General features: G+C 40.3%; 1 protein-coding gene across 10 annotated transcripts in view; it reads left to right on the forward strand.

Annotated features, from left to right (window-relative positions):
• The window catches only part of ryr2a (ryanodine receptor 2a (cardiac)), a 155,302-nt gene extending 133,708 nt beyond the window's left edge, over positions 1–21,594 (forward strand). For all 10 annotated transcript variants that reach the window (XM_046378163.1, XM_046378170.1, XM_046378167.1 and 7 more), the window contains 19 exons: positions 202–417; positions 566–838; positions 1,954–2,160; positions 2,272–2,589; positions 2,839–2,909; positions 4,367–4,508; positions 4,626–4,712; positions 4,937–5,206; positions 5,345–5,475; positions 6,544–6,586; positions 7,162–7,295; positions 7,522–7,582; positions 8,719–8,865; positions 9,542–9,676; positions 13,154–13,310; positions 14,248–14,312; positions 14,548–14,648; positions 14,975–15,026; positions 15,872–21,594. In XM_046378163.1, coding sequence (XP_046234119.1) covers positions 202–417; positions 566–838; positions 1,954–2,160; positions 2,272–2,589; positions 2,839–2,909; positions 4,367–4,508; positions 4,626–4,712; positions 4,937–5,206; positions 5,345–5,475; positions 6,544–6,586; positions 7,162–7,295; positions 7,522–7,582; positions 8,719–8,865; positions 9,542–9,676; positions 13,154–13,310; positions 14,248–14,312; positions 14,548–14,648; positions 14,975–15,026; positions 15,872–15,967 — 2,706 coding nt within the window. In that variant the 3' untranslated portion in view covers positions 15,968–21,594. The remainder of the gene's footprint in view (positions 1–201; positions 418–565; positions 839–1,953; positions 2,161–2,271; positions 2,590–2,838; positions 2,910–4,366; positions 4,509–4,625; positions 4,713–4,936; positions 5,207–5,344; positions 5,476–6,543; positions 6,587–7,161; positions 7,296–7,521; positions 7,583–8,718; positions 8,866–9,541; positions 9,677–13,153; positions 13,311–14,247; positions 14,313–14,547; positions 14,649–14,974; positions 15,027–15,871) is intronic.
• The last annotated feature ends 937 nt before the right edge of the window (positions 21,595–22,531 follow it).

The raw sequence follows: 22,531 nt of genomic DNA on the forward strand, positions 1-22,531 counted from the left end.
GTGTTTTTTTACTCAATGGATTGACTTCAAAGTGCTTAATCTTGAGACGTCGTTCTAATGCCGTCCTCGGGGGCTTCGTATATCACAAGATTGTGGAAGATAAGTGGTTCTCAACCTATATAGCAGGAAAGATACTGACAAGAAAACTGTTGAATTCAAAGGAAATAAAAAATCACCTTAAACTGAACTGTGTTTCTAAAGGACATTGGCTTCAATGTGGCTGTTTTGCTGACCAACCTGTCGGAGCACATGCCTCATGACACCCGGCTGCAGACCTTCCTGGAGCTGGCAGAGAGCGTCCTCAACTACTTCCAACCATACCTGGGCCGGATTGAGATCATGGGCAGTGCCAAACGCATTGAAAGGGTCTATTTTGAGATCAGCGAGTCCAGTCGAACACAGTGGGAGAAACCTCAGGTAACGACGTTACAGCATATGAATTGATTAACATAAAATGAGTCAGTTCAATGAGACACCATTTGAGTTGGTTACAGATTTCAGTAATGACAACGAAGTCCGTATTTCCTCCCAGCTCCTTGTTCTCACTTATGTACCTTCTGCCCAGGTCAAGGAATCCAAGCGTCAGTTCATCTTTGACGTTGTGAATGAAGGAGGGGAGAAAGAAAAGATGGAGCTGTTTGTGAATTTCTGTGAGGACACTATCTTTGAAATGCAGCTGGCGGCTCAGATGTCTGATGCTGGTGAGCGTTCAGCGGTGAAAGAGGAGAGTGAGCGGGAAAAGCCAGACGAGGAGAACCCTGACATGGGTTTCTTCTCTGTTACCACTGTCCGCATGGCTCTGCTAGCTCTGCGATACAACTTCATGCTGCTCATAAAGGTGAGAGCACACACAGCATCAAACATGGCTGATAGTGATGGTGCTAACGTTTTGGAACATCAGGAATAATTGAACATTTTTTTAAAAAATGTGTTTTTTTTGTCCAAAGTAAGATAAGTAGATGGATAGATTATAAACCAGCATTCATCAACATGTAAATGTGTGCTGTAAAGGTAGTGGTAGGCGTATTTAGGAAAAGCTTGCTGTTTAAGCTAAGCTAGACTAACCTCATCCTGACTCCGACTTAGTCTTCTCACCTCACTTTTATATAACATGAGAATAAAAAATAATAAATATTGTAATCCGTGGTACTACTCCTCTAAAATGTTCTCCCACTCAGAGGAGTGAGAGAATGTATAGGAGTCCTGGGGCCTTTATGGCAATTTGTTGTGTTTTATTTATTTGTCTTATTTATAGTTGATTCAATGTAATATCTTACTTTGCTTTGAAGCCAACAGAAAAACAACAACCCTCACATAATGCACAACTTTCAAAAACTTACAAGTCAAGCCCTTCTTCTAAGTAATAGGATATTTTTCCCCACTCAGTGAGGTCTGTCAGTAGGACTATTGATAAAGCACACTTCTATACAGGCATCATGGGGGGTACACTGTAGTGTAATAATGACAGTGATCTAATGTCAGTCAAGGCTAATATCCACATTCACTCCATTCACGACAGGAAGCATTTTTTTGTTATGAGGATATGCTATGTTATGACGTCCCCATGTCAGCGGCAGCGATTGTAGCATCAGGTTAAAAGCAGCCCAGCAGAGGGGCTAATACAGCTGTGAGGGACTGTCTCTGCCCTGTGTTGATTTTCCCCCTTCCTTCAGTATCTTTAGTACTGACCTCACACTGCAGGCTAGCCAGCTTGCCAGGCCACTGGGAATTCTCTCACTGCTCTCAGTGGTGATTTGGGGTGTGTGTTACATACAGTCATTTTAAGGAGAATAATATCAGCTAATAAGACTGAGGTGTAGATTATTCATCAAAATGACTTTGGTGTTTTACTGGTTATGTGACAATTTGTAAATGTTGGACATTGAATGCTCAACAGCAAGCAGTCAATTACCACTGAAAATGGAATTCACCTGTGCTTTCCCCTTTTTTCAGGTCCTGTCCATGAAGAGTTTGAAGAAGCAGATGAAGAAGATTAAGAACATGACAGTGAAGGACATGGTAACCACCCTGGTGTCCTTCTACTGGTCCGTGTTGCTGGGCCTCCTTCACGTGGCTTTCAGTGTGGCCCGAGGATTTTGCAGAATCTTTTACAACACCTTCATGGGAGGCAATCTGGTGGAGGGGGCCAAGACTATAAAGGTTGCTATGCATTATTTTGAAAGAACAGAGCAGCATATTCACGATCCATTAAAACAGTTTGAATACAGAAAGAGTTGTTCTGTAATTGCATGAATTTCCCTCCATTCCCAGGTGTCAGAGCTGCTGGCCAACATGCCCGATCCCACCCAGGACGAGGTGAGGGGTGAAGGGGAAGACAGAGAGAAGAGACCCTGCACTGAGCGCAGCTCCCCAAAGGAGGACCTGGCTGACCTGGCAGTGAACACCAATGAGACTGAGCTGCTGTCGGACATTTTTGGCCTGGACTTAAGAAGAGAAGGGGGGCAGTACAAGATCACCCCACATAACCCCAACGCCAGCCTAAATGAACTGCTCAACACCCCACTTCCCTCCCCAACCCCCCCTACCCCACCAACAGCACACCCGCCTGAGCTTAGACGGAGGCATCATGTGAGTTATTGTTTTGTAAGCTTTCTTTTCCTAATTATTTTCTATACTTCTTTATAGTTAAATTCAACCTATTTTAATTAATAGCTGAAAAAAAATGTTCAAAAATTAAAACTGTATCATGGAAATAAAACATGAGTCAGAGCCTCCAGCCATGCTAGCAGCTCAGTGAGGCTCTACTTAGTCACAGCATGGCTAAAATCCACTCAGCCACAAATTCGCTTGTTTGTTTAATAGTGTTTTCTGTTTCAGTCGAAGAGCTCCTCCTCGGACGAGAAGGAGGCAACCGCAGAGACACGATGTGAACCTGAGAAAACATCAGAGTATGTACACATTTTTGCTGTCCAGACAAAAGCACATTATATATATGAACAGTGGGCCACAACCACAATTACAGATGAGTTATTGAAGGGTTCATTACAGGGGTATTTTGACACAAAATTTTTAAACCCACACCCCTCACCTGGTTTTTTTCCTAAGCTTCCAACCACATTTCATGGTCTTCCCCAGCAGACAGTTATCTCAGTGGACAGAAATTGCATATTGCATGCATGATTAACAATTTCAGAATATGTTAGTAAGTAGTGGTTAAGAATTTGTGAAAGAGCTAATATGTTTAGTAGGTAGCAGAGGTGTGGACTTTGGACAAATTTGCTGACTTTTAGACTGGACAAAATCAAAAAAGACAAAATGAAAAACTTGGACTTGAGCCTTTTCACTTGAAAATACAAGACCATCTCTTTGTACAGCAAAGTGGTTGAGTTCCAGCAGCATTTTCAGTGTGCTTTAAGCACACAATGTAAACAAACCACCTCAGTATACAAAATGAAAATTACAAATGAAGCCCTCATCCTAATGAAACACAGACAGAGATACAAGGAATCAAGGAATCAAGGAACTTTATTGTCATACCAGCTCACATTCACATGTTTTTGGTCCGAAATTAGGACTCAGGTCCCGGGAGCAGTAAGTAGACTATAAGAATATAAAAGTATAAAAATATAAAGTACGAGGTAAACAAAAAGTTGAATAAAATAGAAATATAACCTAAATAAAAAAAAATCGAATGTAAAAAGAATATAAAACTAGACATTTAAGTAAGCTATACAATTAAATAAAGTGGCCGGTTTTAGCATATAGCAGCATAAATATGCATGTGCAAGTGTGTGAAAGTATGAGGTAGTCCAGGAAGTAGTCCTCAATATTGCACTTGTGGTATTGCACTTGTAGGGTTGAAGTTGCACAAAGAATGGTAAATTGGTACTGTTGTTAACATGGCATTACATTTGGTGAACAGCACCTTATGACTTGTGAAGTTTAGGACTTGGGACTTCACCTGAATGTTGCCATTTCTGACTCGGGAACTGTCTGTTTTGACTTAAGAATTGAGTGTAAAGTCTTGATCCATACTTGTGACAGCGGCCCCACCTCTAATAGGGAGCCCAAAAACAAAATTAATATACATTTGTGGATGCTGAATACTTACAACCAAGACCAACCTTTACTACAGTTTATCTTATTTACCTTTTTATGTTTTGAGGAAACATGGAGATGAATGGGAATATGTTTTGTTAAAAATATGCTGACATATAAAAATGCACACACATGAACAATTTAGGTTTGATTTCTAAATTTAAAAAAAATTTGAAACCATTATGTGGTGTGTAAATTCATATATTTTCACAGCAATTCCTTTGATTAGCAGCTAGGTGGGAGTATTGTAGCAGTATTGTGCTGTTTTTTGGGGGGGGGTTTTGAGTTGTTTTGTGATTGTTTTCAGTGGTGGACATGTAGAGAAACAACAGAAGAATGAAAAGATGAAGCCAAAAGTGAGGAGACATCGCAGCTCAAAGTCCGATGAACCCGATCTGCAGGAGTCTGCCGTTTTAAAGAAGATCATAGCGTACCAGAGGAAACTACTGGTATAAGGAGCTTATCAGTCTTTGTTTTTCATCAGTGCTGAAAAGTCCAACATGCAGTTGTTCTGCCTGTAACATCCAGAAACACATTGGTAGCTTCTGCTTCTTTCTTCCCTGCAGAACTACTTTGCCAGGAACTTCTACAACATGAGAATGCTGGCTCTGTTTGTTGCCTTTGCAATCAACTTCATCCTCCTGTTCTATAAGGTAGTGGAATACAAATGTTGTTGTTATTAATTACTAGTCAGCATTTAACAGCTAAAGACACACAGTCATTGCAAAGCTAAAATGAAACCTGTTGTGTTGCTTGTCTTATGTCCTGCCTTGTGAATTTGTGGTCAGGGCGACAATCTGGTTACCGTCATGTTGTTTTATACTCAAGGTCTGAGCTTCATTTCTACATTTAAAAAGTGAAAAATTGTCCCTACCAGGTTTCTACATCCTCATCTGTGATTGAGGAAAGGGAAGTGGTGTACAGCAGCAGCCAACCGGACAGCAAGGTTCAGTGGGATCCACTGGCAATGGAAGCAATGGAGACAAGGGAGGAGGGGACAGATGAGGCTGGGGAGACCCTGAAGCCTGTCACAGTCCGCTTTGTCCTGGAGGAGAGCAGTGGATACATGGAGCCCATGTTACGGATCCTGGCCGTCCTGCATACTGTCATCTCCTTCTTCTGTATCATCGGATACTACTGTCTCAAGGCGGGACGATTACTATTAATAATATAATAATAATAAATAAAATTGGAATCTGAATCTGAATCTGGTATTTGTCATTTGTCGTCCAAGGATTTGAATTTTCTTAAATTAAATATCACTTCTTTATTGTGTGTGATGTAGGTGCCACTGGTGATCTTTAAGCGTGAGAAGGAGGTGGCCAGGAAGCTGGAATTTGATGGCCTTTACATCACAGAACAACCCTCTGAGGATGACATTAAGGGACAGTGGGACAGACTAGTGATCAACACACAGTGAGTAGACCCTGTGTGTGAAATACTCCTTTCACACTGGACAAAATATCTACTAACACACCTGGCTTTAGTTTTAAAGCGTAAAGCGTACAGTCAGCATTCCTACTCCAGCTCCAGTGATGGAAACGTGACACCAGGTGGACGGGCTAATTTTTGGAGTTATAGTTTTTTTTTTAAGGACATTGGCACGTGATTAGTTTTCCATACGCCTCTGTTCAAGTAGCATGGAAACATTCAGTCAGCTTTGAGTTTGAAAGAGAGACTGAAGTAAAAGATATAAAAACAGACTAAAAACACCATCAATGGCTTCAATGTTGCTTTCTGCTTTTCCCTGTTTTCTGTGTGTGCTTGTGAAGAAAAAAGCTGGAAGTCAAACTCTTCAGTCCCCTGTTTAACCCTAACCTAACCCTAACCCTAACCCTAGAACACAACGTCGGGTGATTTTCACCCACACAATTTTGAAGTGATCGAATTTTACAACCAAATGAAGGGATGTGTTGATACTTTCGACCAAATGTGTGCTCAGTACAGCTGTGAAAGAAAAACCAAGAGGTGGCCACTGTGTGTCCTATATGGCATGATGAACACTGGTGTGATAAACTGTATTTTATCCGAGATATTATATCAGGTAAAATATACCCAACGTTAGTGATGGTGTTACTAATTTTAACGTTAGTGTTCTAGGGTTAACAAGTTTACCCACATTTCTACAGTAATTAAAATGCTATATTAGTGACTCCTACTGGTTGGATGGGACACCTGCATAGGGCAGTGTGAGCCCCTCACATGTTACAAACTTCCTGTGAAACTAATAGTGGAGCTCTTCACCAGCTAGTGAGAAGTGGCTGATCATGAGTCATGGAGGCAGCAAATGTTTGTTCACAGCCCTCCACACCAGTAGGGTGAGCAGTGACGAGGAAAACAGTGCAGAGGGATGTTATGGTTACTCCTAAAAAAATATATATATACCTTAAAAGATTGCAGCTGCAGTTCTTTAGAATTATTATTTTTTTTAATGGTAATATATAGATGATGTGAATCATGAGCCTTTTCTCCTCCGTTTTTCAGATCTTTTCCCAACAACTACTGGGATAAGTTTGTGAAAAGGAAGGTAGGTTTCACTGTTTTTGTAGTTCTTAGGGTTGTGTTTCAACTAAGGATGATATCTTCCCGCTACAGGTCCTCCTGGATAGCGTCGAACATTCTGAATTATTTAATTTTACGATGTATTCATAACTCCCAAGCTAAGAGAAGGGGTGAGATTGACAGTTAAAACCTTTTTATTTATCACGGTTTGATTCATCAAGTCATCTTTTGGCTTTGGGACTGCAACAATGTGGTTAAGATTCTGTGGATTCAGGATATTTTTACATGCATATAACATTAATGTATGACATTTAGGTTGGATTCAAACTATAAGATTCAGACCAGATTCCCCTGTGATCAAAAAATGCGTCTCAACATAATATTAACTGTATCTTGACAGAAGCAGCTATGTACCACATTTAGGTTTCTCGCTGACAGACAGTCTATATAGTTAGGTCTCAGAAGACATAATTCTCCAGTTGAACCAAAAACCTCTAGTCTTTGTTTAATTGACTCAGTTACTATTACATACTGAGAAATACTGTCACCGACACATCATTCCACTGATAGAGTTTTTCAACAAGTCCTGCTCTGCCACAGGTGATGGATAAATATGGAGAGTTCTATGGCCATGACCGCATCAGTGAATTGCTGGGAATGGACAAGGCTGCTCTGGACTTCAGTGATGCTCACAAAAAGAGAAAGCCCAGGAGAGACAGCTCACTGGCTGCTGTGTGAGTATTCTATGAGCGTGTGTGTGTGGACAGGCTGATCAGTACATACTTGCATTTAGAATGGGCATTTATCATATCAGATTTTACCAGCAGAAGTTTCATTCACCCTAAAAGCAAGGTCTGCTGCAGAGGTTCGACTCAGAGCAAGAAGTCCCCTGGTCACATGGTATCAGACATGATCCTCCATGATCATCCTCTGTGAGCCTCTTTTTCCCTCTGTTACCAGGCTCAACTCAATTGATGTCAAGTACCAGATCTGGAAGCTGGGGGTCGTATTCACAGACAATGTAAGTATGCAGAAGCACAAACTCTTTCACTTGCCATGTCCAGCTGCATCATGTGAATTCACTGCAGAATTTCCAACTGCGTTTCTATTTAAGAATGAAAATATTACTATTCCTATTTCAACAGTCATTTCAGAGATTTTCATTAATGAAAATAGTACAATAGTACAAATGATCCTGTAAATAAACTGGATGATCTTAAAACCTGATGATGATCATTAAACGTTTGCCATCCCTGCTTTGATTTCTGATTAAAATTAACCACACAGACACACACTATATTCTTCAAACTTCACTATGGTTATACACTGACTTATTGCAGCTACTGGTGTGGTTTCTAGCAGATCTAGTATATTTGGGAATCTGAATTTTATTATTTTTATATAATATTATAATTATATTATATTTTGATTATCTGTGAATGGAGAGCACAGAGGGCGGCAGGGTGGTGCAGTGGTTAGCACTGTCGCCTCATAGCAAGAGGGTTCCAGGTTCGAATCCCGGTCTGGGCCCTTCTATGTGGAGTTTGCATGTTCTCCCTGTGCCTGCGTGGGTTTTCTCCGGGTTCTCCGGCTTCCTCCCACAATACCAAAAACATGCACATTGGGTTGGTTGGCTATTCTACAATGTCCCTAGGTGTGAGTGTGAGAGTGTGTGGTTGTCTGTCTTTGTGTGTTGGCCCTGCGATTGACTGGCGACCAGTCCAGGGTGAACCCCGCCTCTCGCCCGTAGTCAGCTGGGATAGGCTCCAGCTCCCCCACGACCCTGACGGATAAGCAGTATAGAAAATGGATGGATGGATGGAGAGCACAGAAACATTTATTGTGTAATAATTTTAAACTTGCAGACTTAAACTGAAACTTCCTATTTTAAGAGCAGGGTACTTTATGTTTCAAGAAACATAAAATAATCATAAAATAACTTGAAATCAGCCCTATTTACATAATTTAATTATATATCTTACCTACGCACCTGAGGTCATTTACTGCCTATAAAGCTGCCACAGTCTATTAAGCTGATGGACTAACCTGCAACCCATCATGCAAACCTATGTAAATGTAGCCACAAATGGGGCACTAATATCCTCAGTAATAGTCATTAGCTTGACTACCTCTTTCTCTCTCTCTTCCTCCCTGTAGTCCTTCCTGTATCTGGCCTGGTACATGACCATGTCCATCCTGGGTCACTATAACAACTTTTTCTTTGCTGCCCATCTGCTTGACATTGCCATGGGCTTCAAGACACTGCGTACCATTTTGTCCTCGGTCACGCACAATGGCAAACAGGTAAACAACTACATCCTCAGCTTTAGTATAACAGAGCTGAGATCAAGGCATTGCACTCAAGTCCCAGTTCAAAGTAGGCAAGTCCCCAGTCACGACTGACAAGTCTCAAGTCCAAGTCCTAAACTTTAAGTTTCGACTGCTTAACAAGTCATAATGCGTTCTTCACCAAAAGTAAACATAAAGGAAAACAGTTTAAGAGGTGAATCACCACAAAGTCATTGTTATTGCATTCATTCACTTACTTAGCCATACAGAGAAGTTAAGGGAAATGATTGACTCATGGCATACTTTTTAAATACCACATTTTTTAATCTTTGTTTCTGGGGGAATGTATCAAGTATTTTTAAGTTATAAGACTTAAATCAAGTGAAGTCGTGAGTCTTTGGTGTTAAAGTCAGAGTGGAGTTGATTCTGACTTCATGGAACTCAAATCCACACCTCTGCAGTATGGTCAACATAAATCCAATTACACAGATTTCAGCACCTGAACACAAGCACCTGCCCTCTACTTTATGTAAAATATAGTAACATAGAAATAATACATTCCAAGTGTCCTTGACTGACAGATCAACTATTATATACATTTCAAACAGTATTATTTCTGACCAGTTATTTTTCCACCAGATTTATAGATGTTGTTCTGTTGTTCAGCCTTGTCTTTTCTCCTATCTTCCAGCTGGTGTTAACAGTTGGCCTGTTAGCGGTGGTGGTGTACCTCTACACTGTAGTGGCCTTCAACTTCTTCAGGAAGTTCTACAACAAGGGCGAAGATGGAGAACTACCAGACATGAAGTGTGACGACATGTTGACAGTGAGTATGACAAGTGTATTGCATTTAGGTGCTCTAGGTCAGTCAGACATACTATGCTTTACTGGAATGGCCAGTACAGATGACTTGGGTACAATGCCTTAAAGCAACAGCTTAGCTTAATGGCACGACTTTGCTGGTCAATGTTAACTGTGGCCATACTGACAACATTTTACATGTAGACAAGAAGAAATATCTGTTCTGACAGAGAGGTTAGAGGTTGGCTGGCTGATGCTTGTTTTTAGCATCACAACAACAGTTCTCTTACAGTTAGGTACATATATATATTGGGACAAGGCATGTGACCTCTGTAAGCCACCACACTGAGTTTGAAATGAAACAGTAAAGACTTTCAGCTTTAATTCAAGGGGTTTGACCAAAGTGTGGCCTTAAGCATTTAGGAATAATGATTATGATTATTATTATTATACACCCACCCCCATTTTTGGTGTTGGTGGCCATTTGTCCCTTCTCTGACAAGCAGTTTCATGGCCAGGTATGCGCTGTTCCCTCATTGGCCCATGACAAATCAAGCAGATAAAGGTCTAGAGTTGATTCTGAGTGTTCCATTTGCATTTGGTAGCTGTTCACTGGAACACTGAGGTCCAAAGAGGTGTCTATTCAAGTGAAAGAGGCCATCATTAGGCTGACAAAAATAATAAATATATAAACCCATCGGAAAGATCGCAAAAACATTGGGAGTAGCTAAAACAACAGTTTGGATCATTCTTGAATAGAGGAAATTCAAAAGAAGAAACTGAAGTCGATGACCACAGCATTCTGTCACTGGTGGGAAAAAACAACCCGTTCACAACATCAAGCCAAGAACACTCTTGAAGAGCTAGGCGTGTCATTGTCAAAGTCTACAGTCAGGAGAAGGCTTCAAGAATGTAAATACAGAGGCTTCACAACAACTTGCAAACCACTTGTATTGCTCAGGAGCAGAGAGGCCAGATTAGACTTTGTCAGAAAAGACATTAAAAAAGCCTGCCTAACTCAAGAATAAGATTCTTTGGACTGATGAAATCAAGATTAACTTACCAGAATGATGGGAACAGAAGTAAGTATGCCGAAGGAATGTGGTGGTGTACGGAAACCAAATGCCAAAAAACTTATACTTATGTAATATGTATGAACCTAACTGTATACAAATGGATGTGAAGGGACAGCCAGTGTTGGTGTTAGAGCGCTGTAATGTGGGTCTGGGGCTATACTGCAGGCTGACACTGACAAATCTGAAGCTAAAGTCTGCTTTGCTCCAATTTGTTTTACTCTTCTGGTCATCTGTATGGTTGAATGTTGTTAAAGTTGTAAGACCACAGTCTTAGTCTCATCACTGTGGACAGTGGCTCATTGCTGTTCTGGCTGATAATGTCAGTTACGACTGTCTCATTGAAAGTAGGAGGTATCCTGTGGAGCATGTCAGTAAAGAGGAAAGAGCACCATTTATGGACAGAAAGTAACGGGCCAGAGCTTTTAGTCGTACAGTGTTCGCCCTCAGGCTCTGTCTGAGCTTCAGCTGAGCTGCTGTAAGATTAGACTTTTCTTTTCATGAGTTTCTAATCTCAGCATTTGTTAACTTTTTTAGGAATAGCAACACTTCACATTGAATTTAAAAAGATTAATGTCATCAACCAAGCTGTGGTGTTTGTCAAGATGCAAGTTTCACTTAAAGGGACGGTTCATCCCAAAATCTAAAAATGCATATTTTTTCTTCTTACCTGTTGTTCTTTTTATCTATCTAGATTGTTATGCTGCGAGTTGCAGGGTTTTGGAGTTATTGAGTATGGAGATGTCTGCTGTCTCTCAAACATAATGGAAGTGGAAGGCACTTCGCATGTGGTGCTCAAAGCATCAAAAATATCTTTGAAAAAGTCAACAGCAGTGTTTTTTGAAAGTCATGATGCAGTTACCCAAGATAATCCACAGACTCTGTTGTGAGCAATTTCATGGAGGAACTATTTTCTATCTGCATCAGTAGGAAGCGTGCATCTCCTGGTACACGGAAGGCTAGCTGCCTACGTTAAGTAAGCTAACTAATTTAGCTGTTAGAGCTCAGGCAAGGAGGACAGCATTAATCTTTATATGCAGCCCTGTCATGAACACGAGCCCCTCGCCCCTGCACGATAATAGGTTTATTCAGTAGAAAGAAAATGAGTCCTACATGAGGTTTTTTCCAATTTGTTTTCCTTTTTGTTTTGTTTTGTTTTGTTTTGTTTTTGTTCATTTTAGCACCATAAATTAAGTGCCATCTCGTTCCATTACATTCAAGAGAAGGCAGACATTTCCACTCCAGTTATCTCCAGAACTCTTCAACTCGCACCGATAATATAGATGGATGAACAGCACTATAGGTAGGAAGAAAATATGTATTTTTGATTTTGGGGTGAACAGTTCCTTTAAGACTTTCTTTGGCTACATGAAGGCTTTTAGTGATGGCTCTGGATAACGGGATCTGGAAACCCGTTTTATGATGCCAGAGCAGTTTAGCTGCTGTATGTGGCGTGTGCATTTCGATTTATCCTGGTTGATATTGATACAGGATTGTAGCCCATTGATAGCAGCTAAACCATTAATCTGATTTAACATAATACAGACCTTGGTCAGAGATAGTGTATTTATTAGGCTTTTTAAACATTTTTGATGTAACCCTTTACATTCACAGAGAGGTTGTTATACAGGTTAGCTTTACATGTATAATCAAGAAGGAAGCCTCACTGTGCATCATGTAAGTCTAATATATAGGAGTTTATTATCACTGATGAAGAAAGGAAACGGGTAAAACCAGAGTGAATTACAGATGTGATGAGGCTGATCTCTGCTGCCAAGCATTCTGAAAGAAATACTATATAAGGGCTCTATGGTGTTTGTTTTAAGGGGGTGGGAGCGGACCTTCTGTCACCCGGAAATTTCAGGACACACACACACACACTTTAATCCCCTATAGTCAGCCACCCATAGCATTCCATAGAGTTCTTCTGTTTCCTATTAAGGGGCTGCGTCACAGTTCTGCCTGGTCTACAGGAGGGTGACAGGGGCTCTGTGGGATGGAGCGGTAGACTGATGAAGGACCACTGCCCCAGGGCGGTTTTTGCTCTTTCCTCTCCTCCCTTTATACGAATAAATCCCTTAAAATAACACTGACAGAAGGATGAGAGGATCTAAACTGATCTCTCCTTTTCTGTTCTCTTCTTCCTCTCTCAGCCTTCATTGGTCTCTCTCTCTCTCTCTCTCTCTCTCTCGCTCTGTGCTTTTCCCATTTTCTTCCCTCTCTCTCTCTGTCCTTTAGCTAAACTCTCTGTATCTTGTTCACTCCATACACACAGCATGTCTGTTTAAGACTTTTGTCAGTTACTGACACAATGTATGTACAGCATTTCCCAACTAATTTCTTTAGAAAAATCCTCCTTACCGTGTTAAATTTCCTCTGTCTTTCTCTTTCTCCACCTCTTCGTGTTTGTCTCTTGCCCTGTCTCCCAGTGCTACATGTTCCATATGTACGTAGGTGTGAGAGCAGGCGGAGGGATCGGTGATCAGATCGAGGACCCAGCGGGTGACGAGTATGAGATCTATCGTATCATCTTTGACATCACCTTCTTCTTCTTTGTCATTGTAATCCTCCTGGCTATCATCCAGGGTGAGATATCTAATACACACACAATGATGTTGTTATCCTGGTTTGTTTGTCAAAATGATGTGTAGATCTACACTTCTGTAGTCCTGAAAATGCCTACATCATAATCCGAGTCAGATCCATGTCTTGTAGCCAAGATTGAAGTCATGATCATGGGTGTTAGTGCAAAGAACAATAAAGTGTGGCTCTGCGAGGTAGGAGTGTGATTGCAGGCCATATTTACTGTTCACATGTGGATATATTTCTCCTGAGGAATTCATGAGGCACAACTGACTTAGAGCATTATTGAGCTTGCACTTTCAGTTGTCTCATCCCACCAATTATCAAAAAGATCAACATTCATTTCTATGTCCTATGCAGCTTTAGCTCTGACAACAGATTTCCTTTCGTTCTGGAAAAACCTTCTTCTAGCAATCTGCACATACTTAAAAATACATAAACGTTGGTTAAAAATAAATAAATGGTATATAATATAGAGGAAACTATACCGTCACACAGAAGTCAGAGAGAAGTGTCTCAAAGAAAAGAGAAAGACCTCATTGTTTATAGTCTTCTAAGAGCAAAGAAACCAGATCTGGTGAGCTTTTTTCTATTTAAAGTTATTAGCAACAGTTTAACATCAATATAACACACACGTGAGCCCACCAGTTTGTCACTGATAATGGAGTTATGATGTCTTGTGCTATACATATCCTAACAACATATGACCGTCATGTGATATTTAGATCACAGTCTTTATCTAACAGTCTTAACTGCAGAAACACAGAAATGAAGCTACAGACTTATATAGACCCGGTGCTATCAAAGCCCCATTGGATAAAACAAAACGCTTGTGGTTTTCAGGTGGTTTTGGTTCCAATTAAGTCACTTGAACCCATATTGACTTTGAAAAGATTATGTGATGGAATATGTGCAACCATCTGTGCTCTGAACATTCTAGGGTTGATCATCGATGCTTTTGGAGAGTTGAGGGACCAGCAGGAACAAGTGAAAGAAGACATGGAGGTTAAAAGACACACACAAACACACACACACACCACTTAAAACAATGATCTGTCTTGTAGGACATGTATGATAAGTATACTATAAAAGTGTATGGAAATACACTTTACTAGATTTTGTACATTACAGAACACATTAGAGCCCTCTACCTGTCAATACGAGCCACAAGTAAACAGTTGCAAGTAAATGTTTTGTATAATGACATTCACTTAACAGTTTTAACATATTTCTCTTCCAGACCAAATGTTTTATCTGTGGAATAGGCAATGACTACTTTGACACAGTGCCACACGGCTTTGAAACGCACACACTACAGGAGCACAATTTAGCCAACTACCTGTGAGTACATCCGGAATGTCATCTGTGTGTGTGTGTGTTTGTACATGTGTGTTTGAACTTCAAACACAATCCCAACAAATGCTTTATAATGAGGACCTGGATAATTCTGGGCAGGTACAAGGGAACCATTTCACCATCACTGTATAGATAATATGGCTGTGGTTCATGTGTGTGGGTTTGAGCCTCTGCACCCACATCAGATGGGGTGCATGCTAACACTTTTAGTTTAGTGGCTACAGTGAACATTTTGTGCATGTGGGTGTATGTATGAAAATACTGTAAATGGACATGTTTTTCTCTAAAGTGTGTATGTATGTGTGTTGCAGATTTTTTGTGATGTATCTCATCAACAAAGATGAAACAGAGCACACAGGCCAGGTAAGCCAGCTCATTCTCCTCTGTAGCTAATATATGGCTTACTGTCATCTTCTAACAGCGAGTGAAACCCCTATCCAGTGGAAGAACTGGAGGGCAGAGGGAGTCAGGGGGAGCAATCTGAAACACTCACACTCAGCACCAACTTTGTGATTTGCCTGGTGTGGAGGTGTGAAACTAGGCAGCATTTGAACTTCTCTGTCTCTCTTTTTCCCTTCTTAACACAACTACTTCATTACTTTCTTGTGTTTGGGCAAAACATGATTGTCTTTGAGGAGAGACTGGGCCAAGAGATTGCACCATTTCCCCCATTTGCATGATTCTTCACATCCAGCCCGTTTGTAACATGGCTGGATTTACACCATTCTATTCGGATCAGGTAGAAGCATCATTTGTTTGAAGCATACCAAGACCTTTAGTGGCTCAGTGATTGAAGCCTACTAATGTCCACAGTAGGAATTTCCTTTACTTTCTGTTTACTTAAGCACAAATCCAGTGAAATGGTTCAAATTGGTTCAAGTATGAGGTTAGAGATTTTTTTTTCACCTTTTTTGCCTTTTTTCTTACCTTTTTTCTTTTTAAAAGAAAATCGTCTTTGTCTACCAATTAAGGCATGATAAGAATGCAAAATAAAAATTTGATTATGCCATGTGTAGCCATGTTTTGATAGTCCACCAACACACACATTTTGTTTTTCCATCTCCAACAGCAAAAAATCTGAGACTTCTTTCTTATATCAAATCACAGTGGATAGTGATTAATGCTGCTGCCAAGTAGTAGTCAAGTAGTCAAATATGTCATAAAGAATGTAAGCCCTTTCTACCTTCTCCATCTGTTTGTCTTTAAAGGAGTCTTATGTATGGAAGATGTACCAGGAGCGTTGCTGGGAGTTCTTCCCTGCTGGTGACTGTTTCCGGAAACAGTACGAGGATCAGCTCAACTGATCTCTTCTTGGAGCAACAGACTCTTACCTTTCATACTGTACCCTGTTGAAGGCCCTCTACAGCCATCATTCCTCTGCTTAGCCCTCAAACCTTTATTACTGTTCTCTAAGGAGTGCCTGTTCTACCAAACAGCAGGTTTCACACTTGGCTCTGCTTTCCAATCCAGGAGGAACTCAATGTTCAGCCTCCTCTACAGGCCCCACCCTAAACCTTCCTCCCAGCTCTTCCTCATCCAGACAGCCAACTTGCCAGCTCTGCCAGAACTTCCAGCACATTTTGTTTGGAATGCTTCTAAGACTTTGTACATGGAAAACATTAGATTATATCCTGTAAAATATGCGACTGGTGGCTCAGATGATGACTTCTTTGCTTCATCTTATTCTACATTCACAGTAACAAGCAAAAAAAAAAAAAAAAGCAGCAAAGGAATAATGGAGCAAGGGAAAAGGGAAGCACCCAAAATGGACAGAGAAGGAGAGCAAAAGGAACATAGAGAGTATTTCTCCTGAAAGACTTTCAGGACAGTGACTGAAACACAAAGAGCGAGCATTAGTATGACGATGTTTACGATTTTTAATGTGTACAGTGCACGCTGCATGTAGGTATAGGTGGTGGACACACAAAAGAAACACCTCTACAACCTTGCTGTAATCCAACACACAATAGCTCTGCAATAAATTTGATCTTGGAGGAGATGACATGCTCAGCTTTTGTTAAGACTGTCAAAGAGGTGATGATTTGATTAAACTCTAAAAGTTACTTTATGATGTTTTTTTTGTTTGTTTGTTTGTGGTACATGATGAGTGGGAAGATGAAAGGTGCCTCAGCACAATAATTTAATCAAACACATCATCATCCTTTAATCTCACAATTACCACAGAGTGAAATCAGCACCTCTCTGATGCTGTCAATGAAAACTGAACATCCTGATTTCCACAAACAGGACCGCTGTACTGGATTCAATTCAAGTATGGTTTACAGATTTTAACTGTGTCCACACTCTGTACATGCCAACACTGTGTGTGAAGGGCTCCTTAACTAAGTGTTCAGTTGCTATCAACAGTCCATTTTATCCCAGCTGAGCTGTAGTATGGATGTCAACAGGTCATAATCCTCCATCAGCCTGCAAGTTATTATTTATTTAGGTTTTTTGTTGTTGTTGAAGGCAACAGAAATAATACATGTCTGCCAAAAATGCTTGCAATATGGTTGAATCCATTGGCATCTTTGGTAAGTCTATTTATCTCTTTTTTTTTTTTTTATTTCAAAAATTTTCAACCGGTAGTGGGATGACCTTAGAATCGAGACATCTGTTTCAGAGGTCTTCACAGGTCCAAAAATTAGTACCCGAACTCAAAAAGACCCAGAAATGTACTACCTGAAACCAAACTATTTTGAAATTTGAAACTTTTTTGATTCTTTTGCGAGCTGGAACCCAGACCCATGCAGAACTGAGACATGTCTGACCTAAACTGCACCTGTGCTAATGCTGATTTCATCAGCAGTCTTCTCCCCTGTGCCTGGCCATCTGGTTTAAAAAAAATATCCTGGATTTCTTTTATTCCTCTCTTGGTGATTGAAACAGTATTGCTAATTCACTCCTTATTTCGGCGTCCACTTTGAGTCCACTTTGCTGCCATGGTGCCAGAAGACAAATGGGACTTTGTAGTTTCGTTGCTATAATAACTATTTCATATTTGCTGCCTCAGCTACTACTAATTTGCTATCATCTGTGCCCTTGAGGCGAGTCTGACCTCTGACCATCTGACCCTTCAGCTTTTGAACAGGAGCACTTGCTCACGCAGGTCATTTGGTACCACCTTGTGTCACAGAAGCACTCGTTTGCTTGCAGTCCATGTTCCACTACATAATCAGTGCTGTCTGATTATGACCAGGTCTTCTTGGAACCACTCAGGTATAACACATAACGTGTAAAACAGACCTGTGACCCACATTAATAGAACAAGACCCAACCAAAACCTTATTGGCTGTATAAAACGTAGGTCCAAACCTGGACAGGTTGCAGGTCAGGTCTCGGGTCCTAGTGTTTGGGTGGGCCCATGAACACCTTTAGTCTCTCTGTCCAACACTTTGGTCTACATCAATATATGTGGACAACTGTTGGTTAGATTGCCATGAAATTTAATGAGCACATTTGTACTCCTTGTTAACTTTTCTGACCACATGACAGGGCATCACTGTCCAGACAAACATTACATGTTTAGCCCCACTCCAGTATTGCATTGTGTAAGAAACATCACTCATTGGTGGGGCCAGACTGGGACGTAAGACAGCCAAAAAGGAATTTATCTGTTTGAAACTTCATAGCTGCAGACAAAGTTAATGTGTGCTTGTTGGTGACGATAAATAGTCAGCCATATTTGAGCAGCCCATCAGTCATGTTTCCTGCAGTGGAAATGTGCAGCAAGTGCAGGATGAAGAGAGATGATCAGTGGGTAGATGAAAGTACAGGAAGGGGAGACTGGAGGATACAGTGCCTTATGAAACCAGGGGTGACCTATGCAAGCTGAAGTAAGGGGGCTTCACATAAACACAGTGTAGACCGAGGATAACGCCAAGAGCTGGGTGATGGGGTGTTGATGAAAGATAAAAACAAGCCGCATGTGAGCTCTAAATCAGACATAGAGAAAGAGATGGTGGAAGGATGGAGCTTGCTTTATAACTTTATGCAGTGCAAATAAGGGTGTTACAGTTTGAAAAAATGTACAGTTCAGTATGTTTTAATCCACTCTGTCATCAAATGACAATGACGTTATCATGTAGAGTTCTGGAAAGTCCCGTTTTTGTTTGAAACCACAGCAGCAAATGAGGTCACATTTCATCTTGACTGAAAACTGAATGGGGATGTTCAGTGTCACTAGCAGTAGTGTTGTAATAAGAGAGCGACCTCCATTGTCCTATAGCACTGTGCACTTAAGAACAAATGGTTTCTTCCTTTTAAGGTGAAAACAGAAACTTTAAAACATCAACTTTCAAGGTGTTTCCAAGTGATGTTATTGTTAGCTTTTTTCCTGAGTTCCTTTCTGCTCCTGGTTTGTTTTCTGTTGGTATTAGATATTTGTAGAGATAGCAACACAGCTACTGCTAGAAGCCTGGCTGCTGTCCAAAGCAAGAAACAATCGTAAGAATCCCAATTTGAAAATCTTACCTTAGTATTATGATAAAGGCAGAGTAAAACACCTTGTTAAGTGAGCAGGTTTTGTTACTTACTGATCTTGTCGAAGAAATGTCAACTCGGTTGTCGGTTCTGAAAGCTCTCCAGTCCTGGGAAACACACAGGTGGGGGAACACACTCTGACACAACACTGGAGTTCTCTCCTTCGAGTGAATGCCCATCCGTTGACTCGTGTTTATTACCTCGGTTTCTGTCACTCTCCCGCTTTGCCTTCTCTGTCTCCTCCATCACTGGGGTTCTTTTTTCTCTTGCAGGGTAGAGTTCTCACAGATACTCCAGTTGTTCCACTGTTAACTGCGGATAGCTACCGGTGAAAACAATTCTGTTCTTGTTGTGCAATCTCAGATGTGCTTCCATGGTGCCATTAATAGAGCCTTAATTTTTCTGGGAAAAATCCTGTCAGGTGGCAGACAGATTAGCATAGTGAAAATGAGACTTATAGGAAACATATGTTAATGGTGTCATTTTTCTATGTCCATCACACTGCTTAATCAATATTTACTTAATAAGTTTAAGCAAAAAATATTCTCTATTTCCACTTTAACAAAAGTATTCTTAGACTGCACGAGAGCAAGGTGGACCTGATAAACTGAGTGTATGTTGCAGTACTTGTGTAGTCTATTGCAGTGTGTCAGTGATGACTGGCCCCATCAGCATAGATGGTTATCATGATACTTTGCAAAATTCATCATTTATGATGCTGTCAAACCACCAACTTTAAGAGTTCATCCTATTAGCTTAGCTTTGGTTTTGTGCAGGCTGCTGCAGACAAACATGCTGTATACATTCTGTCTCGTGGAGCAATATTGGAGTCACTGTCAAGAGACAGACATCCATCATCCATGTCAACGTGTTTGCTTGTATGCTCCTTTGCTTTCTATTTCATATTTGAATTAGATCCCTCACTACAAAGCAGAAAAAGCAGCAGTAAAGTGAAGCACAAACCTTCCATAGAACACATTTTATGACTTACAAAGTTTGGATCTTGTAGGATTTGGGTCAGAATGCACAGACAAGGGACAAATGAATGATATTAGAAACAAAATAGTCTTTTTAAAGCATAATTATTATTGCATTTTTTTTTTTTTTTTTTCACTGATTCATTCCTCAGTGAAAGGATGTGTCTGTTGATTGAATGAATGCTCATAGCTGGCAAATGTTAATGAACATGTCCTGGCAACATTTTTAAATAAGGATTGTTTGTCTGACGCCTTTTGATTTCTTTCTCTTTTTTTTGTGATGATCTTATGCAATACAGCAAACAGAGTTACTCTTTTTGTATAGATATTCTCTGAAAAACTCTACTCAGAAAAAAAAAATGCCATTGCATGTTTATTCTGCGGGTTTTATGAACAAGTATAACAAAAACCACAAAATCTATGTCACCCATAAATTGTTTAATAAGATTATTTAAGATGAATTAAGATTTCTGTAATATTGTATTTAAGTGTTGTAGGCTTCATTGTAACTCTTCAAGTCATTTGCCACATGTGCATCCCTTTGAAAAAAGTGGCTCCTGCTTCTCTCTCACTTAACTATATCTGTTTTAATAAACTATGAGTCAAAGGTTTAAGTATTAATTGGTTTTAAGCTCAAGCAATAGCCCTTCAGGGACTGTATGGGAGGTGACTGACAAATGTAAATTGCAAGAAAAAAGCAAAACGAATAAAAGCTTGCTCAACTTTATCTCATTAAAATACAATTAGTTATTCGTATATTATTTATTTAATTTAATTTAATAATACTAAGAAAATAAAACAGAGCTTCTTTTAAAATAGTTTATCACTTAATCTTAAAGGTGCAATTCATATTTATAGAGTAACATTTTATTGGTTCTGCACAAATCAAACATTACGTACATGCCGGGTTGTCACTCTTCTGTTTTAGCTGTCAGCTTTCTTGTTTCATTACAGAAGTTGCTTAAAAGACACGAGGCCTTGAGAACAGTATACTATCACTTTTGTTGTTTTTGTCTTTGTGCCACTACAGACTGCTAAAGAGCCATCTTTTACCAATTGCACCTTTAATGTTCAGTGAGGATGCACGAACAGTTTACATTTAGCACTGACTGTACAAGTATGAAAACACAGTGGATGTTACAGTTGCAAGCAAACAATGTGGTTGTTGTGTATATTGGAGTGCGCTCATTATACCACAATGTCAGGCCTAGTTTTACAGTTTTGTTTTTTTTTATTGCAATACCACACTGAATGTCGTTTCTAAGTGGTATTTTGCTCATGCAAAAATAAATATTTTACATATTTACCACAGAGGGGCATGCTTAGTTTGCCACACAGTAGTGCATCATACAGACATTTTGAGTAGGCTATTGCTGCTTCTGAGAGATAAATGTGTGTAAAGAAAACTTGGGTCTAAGAGTTATGAATGGATCTGCATGATTTTAAAATAAAACTTTTTATTTATTAACTTGTGAAGAGAACAATATACTTAATTCATTTCTGTTCTGTGATTATATTTTCTAATTGAACTTACTGGCTATGGACACAAGTACATATACATGCTAGTGTGACAAACTCATCTCTGACAATGTCTCAAAAAAAAAAAAAAAGCTTTATGAAGGTAAGCTTTATTGCAGGATTGTCATCTTGGATTGCATTATATTCATGGCTTATTATTTAAAGCTTTTAAAAATGTCTTTATTTTGAATAATGAAAGGAAAAATCACTAAATCTAGGTCAAATTTGGATCTTAATGATATACACCATAGCACTGTCGCCTAATAGCAAGAGGGTTGCAGGTTCGAATCCCGGTCTGGGCCCTTCTATGTGGAGTTTGCATGTTCTCCCTGTGCCTGCGTGGGTTTTCTCCGGGTTCTCCAGCTTCCTCCCACAATACCAAAAACATGCACATTAGGTTAATTGGCTACTCTAAATTGCCCCTAGGTGTGAGTGTGAGAGTGTGTGCTTGTCTGTCTTCGGCCGTAGTCAGCTGGGATAGGCTCCAGCTGCCCCGCGACCCTGACGGATAAGCAGTATAGAAAATGGATGGATGGATGGATGATATACACCAAACAGCCTCAATGTTAACACCGCTGGCAGGTGAAATGTTTACATTGCAATGTTCTGTGGGAAACCTTGGGTTCTGGCAATGGTGGCAATGATGTTTTTTGACCCACGCCATCACCTAAACACTGCAGACCTGTCACATTTCAAAAATAGCTCAAGAATGTCTCAAGGACAACAACAACAGCCTGCGTACTGTCCAGATCCCAAGCTGATCGGGGATCTGTTGGATGCACTGGAATAAGTCGAATCCACCCTCACACCTGGAGGCCCCACCCTGACACATGGAGGCCCCACCCTCACACCTGAAGGCCACACCCTGACACCTGGAGGCCCCACCCTGAC

Source organism: Scatophagus argus, chromosome 21 (genome assembly GCF_020382885.2).
Source record: "Scatophagus argus isolate fScaArg1 chromosome 21, fScaArg1.pri, whole genome shotgun sequence".
Lineage (NCBI taxonomy): Eukaryota > Metazoa > Chordata > Actinopteri > Scatophagidae > Scatophagus > Scatophagus argus.